This window comes from Podarcis liolepis, assembly GCF_965112155.1.
Source record: "Podarcis liolepis genome assembly, chromosome: 9".
In the NCBI taxonomy this organism is placed as follows: Eukaryota; Metazoa; Chordata; class Lepidosauria; order Squamata; family Lacertidae; genus Podarcis; species Podarcis liolepis.
This window is the reverse complement of record NC_139564.1, coordinates 21,060,511-21,072,535: the sequence shown is the minus strand read 5'-3', so window position 1 is coordinate 21,072,535 and position 12,025 is coordinate 21,060,511. Positions and strand designations below refer to the sequence as shown.

The 12,025-nt window shown below is 43.4% G+C and overlaps 1 protein-coding gene across 2 annotated transcripts in view; it reads right to left on the bottom strand.

Annotated features, from left to right (window-relative positions):
• Nucleotides 1-12,025, bottom strand: part of MTTP (microsomal triglyceride transfer protein) — a 34,729-nt gene that overhangs the window by 6,112 nt on the left and 16,592 nt on the right. For both annotated transcript variants that reach the window (XM_083459206.1, XM_083459207.1), the window contains 7 exons: nt 8,105-8,265; nt 6,321-6,489; nt 4,770-4,877; nt 3,761-3,973; nt 2,777-2,988; nt 1,783-1,880; nt 1,564-1,685 (listed from right to left, as the gene is read on the bottom strand). In XM_083459206.1, coding sequence (XP_083315332.1) covers nt 1,564-1,685; nt 1,783-1,880; nt 2,777-2,988; nt 3,761-3,973; nt 4,770-4,877; nt 6,321-6,489; nt 8,105-8,265 — 1,083 coding nt within the window. The remainder of the gene's footprint in view (nt 1-1,563; nt 1,686-1,782; nt 1,881-2,776; nt 2,989-3,760; nt 3,974-4,769; nt 4,878-6,320; nt 6,490-8,104; nt 8,266-12,025) is intronic.

Genomic DNA, 12,025 nt, shown 5'->3' with positions numbered 1-12,025 from the left:
CACAGAAAGTTTTATCAATGTGGCTTTTTCATCCAAGGGTGTGGAAAACTGCAGCTGCTGCAATTCCTTCTTCTGCACAACTATTAGATGGAATAGGCCTGTTCTCTTTTGCATCTGGACACTTGCTGTCTAGACTGGTTCACATGTAATGCTAAATCATCATGGTTCAATGATACTGGGTGAGCCCTCAGAAAGTGAGAGCATAGTACAGTGGACGCTCGGGTTGCGAACGTGATCCGTGTGGGGTGCACGTTTGCAACCCGCAGAGTTCGCAACCTGGAGTGGCACGTCTGCACATGCGCGGGTTGCAATTTGGCGCGTCTGCGCATGCGCGGCCACCAAAACCTGGAAGTAACACATTCCAGTACTTCTGGGTTTCGGTAGGTCCATACCCTGAAAAAACACAACCTGAAGTGTCTGTAACCCGAGGTATGACTGTACACCTCCAATGTGACCAGAGGAAAGCTGCCAAGATGACTGCCGATTTTCCTGGAATGTCATCTTAGTGTTATATACAAATCTGAAATTCTGGATTAAAAATAACTCTGTTCAATAAAGCAAACTGATAACTCATAGTTTGAAGTTGTCTTAGTTTTAAATTGATTAGAACAGGATTCCTGGTTTGTTTGGACAGTAAGGATTTGAGGAAATTGAATGCCATCATAGGAGGGCAGGGGAGAACTAAGCAGGAGGAGGAGAAGGCAGGGAAGGAACATGCAAGCAAGGCATTGGGCTTGGGCTTGTGGAGGCTCATCCACTTAGGGCTACACTGTGATTTAGTGCTACATATAAACACAGCCTCTGTAAGAACATAAGAAGAGTCTTGTTGGATCAGACAAAAGGGCCATCTATTCCTGTACAGTGGATGCTCGGGTTGCGAATGTGATCCATGTAGGAGGCACATTCGCAACCTTCAGCGGCGTGTCTGCGCATGCATGGGTTGCGATTCGGCGCTTCTGCGCATGTGCAAAGTGCGATTTAGCACTTCTGTGCATGCACAACCGCCAAAACCTGGAAGTAATCCGTTCCAGAACTTCTGGGTTTCAGAGGTCCATAACCCGAAAAAGCGCAACCTGAAGCATCTGTAAGCCAAGGTATGACTGTATTGTCTAACCAGAAGACTGTGGGAATTTCACAAGCAGGATATGAGTGCAACAACACTCTCCCACTGTCATCAAAAAAATAAAAGCTCGAACAAAAATGGTAGTATTGCTTCTATAACAAACCTTGGATAAGGGAACACTCTTAAGGGAGACACCATAGCTGAGTGCATGCAGAATGTCCCAGGTTTATTCTCTTGCATCTCTGATTAGGAGGCTGATAAGAAAGAGCTCTGCCTGAAACCCTGGAAAGGATCTGCCAGTCACAACAGAGGGTACTGACCTAGACAACAGTCTGACCCCAAACTATAAGGCAGCTTCTTACATTTCCATTTGAGGGGCTCAACCCAGCTGCTACGCACATTGGTTCAAAGTATGGTATAATGGAGCGACCACATTATGTCCAAGCTGCACACTTATACTTTTTCGCTGAGTTATTACTCTAGCAGTGCATGGGACTTACCTGGTTGGCATGAAGTTGAGCATATTTATTGAAAAGAAAGATATTCAGGTTACTTCTTCTTAAGATTCCAGAGCCAGAGTAGAGTATGTCAAGGCTATAGGTGGATGACACATCCGGAGAACCTTGATTAAACAGAGAGACAAGTTGTAATGATTTCTGGTGAAACTGAGTGTCAATAAATGTAATTAAAATCTACTATCTAGTTTGTTAGTCACTTACGTGTTAGGTAACCCGAGAAAGCGGAGGAAGAACCTGTTTTCGCAAATCGGTCGTAGTTATGGATGGAGATATCCTTCAGAGCTTTACGGATCATTTTGCTGAAACACAAAAAAGTGTCCTTAACCATCAGAAAATTAAATATCTTCTACAAATGGCAACATGCAGCAAATGGGAAGGTTTGTGTTGCTTGAGTAGTGTAATCAAAAGACCACACCAGAAGATAAAAATGCTATTATTATATTGGCCTACAGATTGCAAAAGGTCTTAACACAAAAGTTGCTGAAATCACTGATGATTCTGTAAAGTTCTAATCACTGCATAAGAACCACTGGAGGAAATTGTTAGATGAAGTTGCTTATTTATGTAAGAAATTAACAGTAAATGAATAACAATTATAGGAATATTCAGATGTGGTGAGGAGGCTTGAGGGAGGCAGCGAATGTGGCATTGCCACAAGGGCTCTAGGCCAGGCTTCCCCAAACTTGGCCCTCCAGCTGTTTTGGGACTACAACTCCCATCATCCCTAGCTAACAAGACCAGTGGTCAGGGATGATGGGAACTGTAGTCCCAAAACAGCTGGAGGGCCGAGTTTGGGGATGCCTGCTCTAGGCCAAAGATCCTGGATTTTCTAGCATAATAATAAAAACAATAGAAATGAAAAATTAACATCTTGATGTATTTTTTGTAGTCTACCAATAAAGAGAAGAATAATGAAATTATTTTAAACGTTAGAGCTGCTAAGGGTCTTTCCCTTCTTTTAGGAAAAACAACAACCAATCCATTAAATACCAGACAGATATTTTTGCCTCAATACTTTGCAGTTTCTTCTGAGTCCTCCCCCCCCCAGTCTAAAAAGGTGGATTTATACTGAACATGGTGAACATGTTTCCAGTACAGCGCCCACCCCACCAAATGCTGCCCTTGCCTTTGCCCTGAAACAACACTATGCACAGGCAAGTGGAGAAACATAAATAACAAATGAAACTTGATATACCTGGAAGGCATTTCAAAACGTAGAATGTCCTGGATTAGCGAAAGCATGTACTTATTCATTTCCAGAGGCAGCTCTCCAATAGAGAGCAGGAGGTTTTTCACCTCCATGAAGGAAGGATTGTTGCTGAAGATTATGGAAGCTGCTGTGGTGCGTACCGTCTTCTCGTGAACTTTATGGTTCTGGTGATAAATCCTGTTCATGGTTTTCTTCACCTAATGGGGACACAATCTGGTCAAGTTTCATCACCTATACATAATTGGCAGCATGACAGGAGCAGGAAATTTTATTTATCACCAATAAATAAAAACTGATCGGTGTGCTGGCTTATCAAGTAACAATATACAAGTATAGCATGAAAATTCAGGAATATTATACTAGGACCAGTCCAAAACAATGGGACTTCTCCAGCCCCAGACTGGATGCAAAAGTATAATCAGGAAGAATTTCTGACTGACATGCAGCTTGTTCTGGGAGGTGGGGGGGGTGATGGGAAATCATGTGAGTCATGAGTCTTACTTGTAAGCTGTAGGAGTGAATGATAGATAAAATTCCCATATAACTACCCACGTAATACTTCTTTTCACCCCTTCTAGAAAGAGCCTCATGCTTTTTAGGGCTATAAGCTGGAACTGAGATAGCATTTTACAGTTTCTTGTGATATGCAGATGCATAGATGGACAAATGTCTCCTACAATGCAAATTCTGCTCTCTGGTCCAGGGCAGAGGACAAGGACCTAGCGCTACATTGCCTATGCCCCCCAAAATCTGTCAATGAGACTTTGGGGTTGCTTTCAAAATTGTCTTTCCAGACTCTTCAGGACATAGAATGATAATAATCATAATCATAATCATAATAATGGAATATTTATCTTACTTAGAAACACCTGATATTTAAATGAGGGACTATCAGGCAGGGAGAGACACTTATTATTTGAAATGTCCACCTGCGCCATCTTCTCTTCAGGTAATTTTCTATTATTTTACCTCACTGGTAATGAAAGAGTGGTGATATCTCTGCAGAGCAGAAACAGCAACATTGCTGATGGGGCCTTCTCCCGACTCGGCGTATTTCAGAAGGTCTGGAATAGCTTCAGGCAAAACAGCATTCTTCAATGCCAGAAGGTAGACCTTCACATCATCAGCTGTCTTTGCCCTGTTCAAACCTCCAGAGATCAGCTTCTTGGCTTCCATAACAGCCTGGAAAGAAAATGAAAAACTTCCTAAAACACTGTTATATTGAGGGGGGTCAGCGGGGGTGGGGATTCCATGCAACTGGGTAGTAAATCAATGATAGTGAAACTTGGGAAATCTGGCAAAATTACACCTAGGAGTACAGCAGATAGATAGATGATAGATCGTTGATAGATGATAGATAGATAGATAGATAGATAGATAGATAGATAGATAGATAGATAGATAGATAGATAGATAGTATGAGTTCCTTACTGGATTCCATAAAATCTAGCAATATATACTCACTATTATCAACACAACACCCAGCCTTGAGATCACAGCAAAGAATCTAGTAGGTCTACCATTTGGGGAGGAGGCAGTGGTGAAAAGAGACACCCATGAGAGCAAAAGCTATTGTTGTTGCTGATACAATATTAGATTTTATGTAAACCAGTGTGCAGTGTTGCTGTACAGAATATGGAAGTGACATGATCTCTTCACCTCAGAGGATTTGCAACCTTCATCAGATGGACAAAACTGGGATAGACAGGCAAGAGAGAGGTCCGAGGAAGGAACAGGTGAATTACACCAAAGGAGCAGGTAAGGCAAAATAAGGATGATTCGAGAACAGTTCTGAGAAAGAAATGCTTCATGAGCGGGGAATTGGCTTGGGGCATAAATATTGAAAGGCTGTTCCAGATGTAAGGAACACTATGAAAGAAGCCAGAAAGATGGAAGTGGGCAAAGAGGTCAGCTTGGATGGAGCTTCATATTTGCACAATTCTGCTTTTGTTTCCAACACCGAGAAGAAAATACATACAGGTAGTTTGCAGCCTCCCTTGTCACACAGCTTTTTGATGAGGGCCCCAATAACGATGACAACTGTTTCTCGGATTTCACTGCTGCCAATCTGGCTGTTATATGTATTCTGTTATATGATGAAGAAGAAAAGACATTATTGGTCTCTGCCTCTTAACCCTTGGATGTATATTCGATCCCCCTCAGATGTGTTTCACTGGATTCCCTTTCCCACATGATTATTCCTTCCCAGGAAAAGCTGGTGGTGTTTCACACCAATCTCAGGTGCTTTTGTGTTCCACTCTGAGGTTTGGTTGTGGAAAACGGAGTTCCTTATCGAAAAGGAACTCATTTCCCAGCCACACCATGTGCAATAGCCAAACAGCCATTGCGAAAATATCTCCACGAAGAGCCGCAGGCAATCTGCTGGACAAGAAGCGATAAATGACGTATTGAATTGCTTCCCATTGCAAATAATTAGCCCAGCCTACTGCTTCACAAAAGGGACGCAGGTGGCGCTGTGGGTTAAACCACAAAGCCTAGGACTTGCCAGTCAGAAGGTCGGCAGTTTGAATCCCTGCGACGGGGTGAGCTCCCGTTGCTCAGTCCCTGCTCCTGCCAACCTAGCAGTTCAAAAGCACGTCAAAGTGCAAGTAGATAAATAGGTACCACTCCAGCGGGGAGGTAAACAGCGCTGCTCTGGTTTGCCAGAAGCGGCTTAGTCATGCTGGCCACATGACTTGGAAGCTGTATGCCGGCTCCCTTGGCCAATAAAGTGAGATTAGTGCTGCAACCCCAGAGCCGGCCATGACTGGACCTAATGGTCAGGGGTCCCTTTACCTTTACCTTACTTGCTTCACAAGGCAGGTCAGGATATCCACTCACAAGAGTACACATCCTTGCTATTGTCTCTGTTGAAAGTGAGGCTTGTGGTATAGAAACATGAGGGCTAAATCAGAGCACTGAGTTCAATGGGGTTTGCTTCCATAATATATCAGCCTTATGGTCTTGTTTTTAAAATGTACGAAGAGACTGCTGGATCAGGCCAATGGCCCTTCTAGTCCAGCATCCTGTTCTCCCAGGGGCCAGTGGAAAGTCTGCAGGAGGAGCTGAGCACAGCAACACTCTTGCTTGTGATTCCCAGCAATTGACTTTCAGAGGCAGGCTGCTTTAACTCGTTTTTAGTTTCATTGTACTGAGTCTCCACTCAGAGACAACTGCAATTAAGGTGCAACTGTCAAAGAAATAAATACGGCCTCTGACAGTGGAGGCAGAACACAGGCATCATGGCTCATAGCCATTGATACCATTATTCTCCATGAATTTGTCTAAGATCCCTTGTGAGAGTGAATTCCAGAGTTTCACTATATGCTGTGTGAAAAAGTTCTTTTCCTCCAACATTGCGCTTCACTGGATGTCCCCAAGTTCTAGCATGATGAGAAAGGGATAAAAGCTTTTCTCTGTCCATTTCATGAGCTCATCTTCAGCTCTTCTGAAAGACTGGGCAATTCCTTTTCAGAGCACGTTTCTTGCTCTGTAAGCCAATGCTCCCTTTACCACCACTGAGACTTACAATTAAAGATCTGAGTAGTAACTCGTTGGGATGAGAAGCAAATCCACAGGCATAGAGGAACCTCTCCTGAAGGACAGATCCACTCTTGTTCTTGAAATCCAGGAAATCCAGCATAGCTTTCAGAGAGGCTGAGGTCTGTGCAGAGGCTACAGCATCAACCAACTGGGGACTGTATGAAAAGGGAAGGGATTTAAAAAAAAACAACAACAGGAATTATTTATTGTAAGGTATTGGGGGGGGGGGCAGAGTGATGGTTACGGCATCTCCAATCAGTTTATTGCATGAGGATAGCTCAAATGTCACCTCCGTCTCTAACATAATAAAGACACCAAGCGGCTAATTACATCCCCCACCCCCGCCTTAACCATGGTTGACAAATCAGCACTAATATTTATCCTGCTTAAGGAAATCAGCCCTGAGGGCTCACGGGAAGGACAGATCCTGAAGTTAAGGCTCCAATACTTTGGCCACCTCATGAGAAGAGAAGACTCCCTGGAAAAGACCCTGATGTTGGGAAAGATGGAGGGCACAAGGAGAAGGGGACGACAGGGTTGGACAGTGTTCTCAAAGCTACAAACATGAGTATGACCAAACTGCGGGAGGCAGTGGAAGACAGGAGTGCCTGGCGTGCTCTGGTCCATGGGGTCATGAAGAGTCGGACATGACTAAATGACTATACAACAACAACAACAAACTTCAACCAGATTATCTGCTTAACCAGGGTTTGAAGCTGGATTTAAAAGCAAAGTATTGAAGCCTAGCTAAGAAAGAGCTTGTTTAAGTAGTCACTGTGGTTGAGGTGCTGTTGCTTGGAAATGAAGGTTTGCCGCAATTCCACATCCTACTCCCAGTCTCTTAAATGCCCTGATGAGATTGGGGACACTGCATCTATATCAATCCACAGAGGTTTCTACTTTGGGAGGCAATTTAAAAGGGTCTCCAGGCCTGAGCACTGTGCCAAAGGTTATTATAGAAGCAAGGCCCCTACAACAGTGCTTTGATTTTCTGCTAACGTCAAAGAGAAGAAAATATTAGCTGTTGTAGCTTAGGGACTCAGCTAGGTAAAGGTAAAGGTACCCCTGCCCGTACAGGCCTATCGTGTCCGACTCTAGAGTTGCGTGCTCATCTTGCTCAAGAGGCCGTGAGCCGGCGCCGTCCGAAGACACTTCCAGGTCACGTGGCCAGCGTGACGAAGCTGCAGCTGGCGAGCCAGCACCAGCGCAGCACACGGAAACGCCGTTTACCTTCCCGCTATAAAGCGGTACCTATTTATCTACTTGCACTTAAGGGCGCTTTCGAACTGCTAGGTGGGCAGGAGCTGGGACCAAACGATGGGAGCTCACCCCGCCGCGGGGATTCGAACCGCCGACCATGCGATCAGCAAGTCCTAGGCACTGAGGTTTTACCCACAGCGCCACCCGCGTCCCTTGTTGTTTAGTCGTTTAGTCGTGTCCGACTCTTCGTGACCCCATGGACCAGAGCACGCCAGGCACTCCTGTCTTCCACTACCTCCTGCCTCAGCTACACAGCTGCAAATAAAACGTTCTAAATGTGTTGTAAAGTGCAATATACAAATGTGACACTAGATGGCGATAGTGAGCTATGAAAAATTCAATGTATTTTTCAAAACGCTTTTTTAAAAAGCATTTTCACAGCTTTTTTATGTGTGTGTAGATTCCACCTAGGTAGATAAACCTGAATGAACGTGTTGATTCTCCTTCTGTGTATGTACACATTTAAGATGGATATGCTAGAGATGGAAAAATAGCTTGCCAGAAACTCACAGGACTTCCACGTTGCTTTCACTTCTCAGAATCTGAAGAATGTCTTCTGTCGTAGCTTTCCTCAAGTTCTGAATGAATGACAAAAATCCTTTCACAGCATCGGCTTTGGAAAGGTTTTCAGGTTCCATCTGTGGCCGGATAGTCTTCCACTTCTGAGTGAGCTGCCAAAAATGGACAAAATTGGTGGTAAATCTTCCCCACTGGTTAGTATTTCTATGTGCTGATCACAACAGGTCAAAAACGCAACTGCATGTTTTCTGACAGTAGCTGAAATGAAAGGGACAACTTTAACACATTGGTCCCCCCATACTTTATTGTTGCAGCCTGTCCCATGTCTTCCATAGAACTAATTGGGAGGCAATGAGAAAGCAAATACAGTCTATTCAGGAAGACTGTAGTGGGGGAGAGTGGCTTTTAGATGTATTGTGAATGGATACAATACACATGACATTTTCTGTGGTGGGGATTCCGTGCTTTTTCAGTCCGATTCCATATTTGCTTGGTTTTCAAAGGACGGCAAGTCTTACTTCATCTCATTGTGCCTTGGGGTGATGATTGACAGGTACATAAATCTTTTTATCTGCAGCTGGTGTTCTTTTCGATGCTGCCATTTGTTTGTATACTATTTCAGTGCAATGAGCATTTTAATACCTTATATAATGTTATGTTTCATACTATCGCTAGGTGCAGTTCGTTATCCATTAGTTTATATAGAAGAAGCAGGACCTAAATATATAAGAATATGAAAAAGAAATAAACCTGTCCCCTCCCCACTCTAAGCACTGGGGTGAACTATCCATGTTGCACAAAGCTAGTGCCCCAGCAATAGATTCCCAGTACCCCGCAGAAATTATGAACTACCGTATATACTGCCTAGATGCCAACCAACATTTTAAATCTTCCTTGTTCCCTGACAAGGACTCAAGGCGGCTTACAGATAAAAAATAACAGCTAAAAACATGGGGGGGGGGACATTCATGAGAAAAACAGAAGGTTGCACTTTGTCATTTCAAACAACCTTCCACAAAGAAACAGAGCGGGTATCTTGGCCTGTGGTCTCACATGTCATGCCTCCACTTCTGTTATCTAACATTATCTATAGCATTCCTCGGAAAAGGTGCAGCTGTTTTCCCTCAACAATATTTATTTCAGCTCTCTTTATTGGGAAACCACATCAATGCCAGCTCAGCCTTTGCTAAAATATCCTATCTCCATAGGGTCCGTGTTGTGAAGAAACAGCAGATGATGCTACCCACAAATAGCCCTACAATTTCAGCAGTACTGAGTTCATCTTCCATGAATTGTAGCTAAGCCATTAGGTAATTATGAGTGAGGTGGAGGCTATTTCCTGTGGATTAATGCTCAGCAGGGGTGTATTAATGACCCAGAACACAGGTGGAGACTATTAATCTCAAATGGTGGTCACTAATGTGCAAGAAGGCATCATTTTCCATTTCCTGTATTTGTAACACACAACACTGTTTCCGTTTGCTCACCTTTTCCCAAAAACTACAGTTTGTCCCACTATCCACTATGGCAAAATTACATAACTTACATAACTTAAGTATTTAATTATGTAAGTTACACTGTTATTACATGATTGTACCCCATTCAATGCAAAGGAAATGTAATGCAAATGGGGGGGGGGGTGTCATATAACCAATTATGTATTGTTTGCATACTGAAAGCAACAACGGCAAATACAGATTGTATGTGCTGGATTGATGCCTGTCTCAGACTTGGGACAAACGAGTGATGATTTCTGTTCCCATTCCCATCAGAATTCTCCAACCTCTCTATCAATGTGCAGCACAATGATGAACAGGGCTTTAGTGAAGCTTAGAATGGTCAACAATATACTGTGAACTTGGGGGCTTGTGTTTGTAATCAGTATTTTATATATAATAAAAATAAAAAAATTAAAAACCACAATATACTGTGGAAGGATAGATGGACTCATAAATAATCGACACTGTTTTCCATTGTGGTGGTTTATCTCACAGTTTTAATTCAGTGTGTCCTTTCACCCTTTTTATGGGCTTTGTAACTGCATACATCTAGACCAGAGTTGTTCAATGAAACTGTGAAATGGGTCGTTCCACCATCCCCCAGAGGCTATCACCTGTCCAGTGCTACTATGGACAACCCAAAATTCTGAAATGTAGCCGTGTTATTTATATCTGATGCTATAGATATGCTTCGCTTGTAGGCGAGCAAACTATGGCTTGCATGGCTACAGTTACAGCAGCATCTGATTACTGGCAACCAAGACAGAACTGGTTGGCTTGGCTCCCTGCTGTGGACACACCCTTGACTTATTCCAAGAAAAGGCTGGCACACAGTTCCACTGATTTTCCTTTGATCCAAGTGGTCTTTGGATTACAGGAACACTGTGGGGGTATCCAAACTCCTTTCCTTCCACCTCCCCAATGCCTCAAGCAAGTTTCTGCAGTCACCAGCTGAGAAACAGTATGGTGGGACTGGATCTGGCCCAGAAATTATGTGAGGCTACCAGCTGTTGTTTTGTTTGCTGTCAGGATACTCAAATCGAATCCTATAAGATGCCATGCTCTATCAGTTCGAACCAAAAGTCAGCTTGATAAAAGGAACAGGTAGCAGGGTTTTGTTATTATTATAAAGACCTCTGCCTTTGACCCTGGAGAATTGCTGCTAATCAGAATAGACAATATTGGACTAGATGGGTCAGTAGTCTGACTGTACATAACAGCTTCATGCATTCATAAGTTCATTCCTTTTGAAAAGCTATAAGTAGACTTAGCTGGCTTCAGAAAGCAAATGCTATGATCCCAACCTGCTTCCTTGAATCAAGTGGTGCAGGGAAAGGGAGAAAATTGTCCTGGGACTCAGCTAGGCTCATAAAGAAAAAGTGTTTTATATGTGTGGTATATGTGATATAACACTGTGGCACCAGATGGCGCTGTGGCGTCCCGTCTTTCCCTACCAAATTTCCCTGTATGAGTTTGCAGTGTGTTTAACTGAATCACTTCTTTGACATGTCTAGATCCAGCCCTGCTCTCACACACCTTCCCTTACTGGTCGCTTTGTGACCCAGGAGGGACCCAGAGGCAGCAACTTTCTAAGTTTCCAATGAAACACTTGGAAGGACCAAGGATCTGCAAAGGCAAGTTAGGTCGTTCAAAGCCCTCATGTCCACGGGGCGTTCCACATGCACCTCTCTGAATCTCATCTTATACTGGGATCTCGTAAAGTAGAATACACTCTGAAGCAGGGTGGAATTGGAGCAGCTTCAAAACATTTAAGAAACGCTGACGGAGAGGCAAGATGTGGGACTTTGGTATATGTAAGGCTGTGCTACATGCCATAACAGAGTGGTATTAATATACGCATTGAGATATGCAACTGCTGGATACTATTATTGTCCCTCTAAATACCATACTCTATTTATAACCCCAATCTTTTCATAGCACTTACAGTAAAATACAGTAACCAGTGAGAGAGCAGAGCTAATACGAAGAGCTCCTTTAGGTTTACCATAACAATCTGATGCCCCCTTCCCCTTACAGCCCTCTGTAAGGCCCCCAGATGAGTATGGCTGTAATTATAGATCTAAATGGCTTCTGCTAGACAGAACAATTGAACAGAAGGTACCAGCGGCCACAGAAGTCACCAGGAAAGCAACAAGGACAAGGAGAAGGCCTCTTCTACTTAATTAACAATACCTTGGTTCAGCTTCTTCATAGTTTTAAACAGCAAACGAAGCATGCAGCTGACTGCAAAAGACACACTACAACAATATTTGTCAAATAACCTAATCAAATCCCCTCCCTGCATGAAGCACAGGGCTGCTTACAATAACAGCTTTCCAACAGTAATAAAGCAGCTATGACACAACAATTGGGAAACACTGGTAAGAGGCGCGTGTTTTTCTGTTGCTGATGA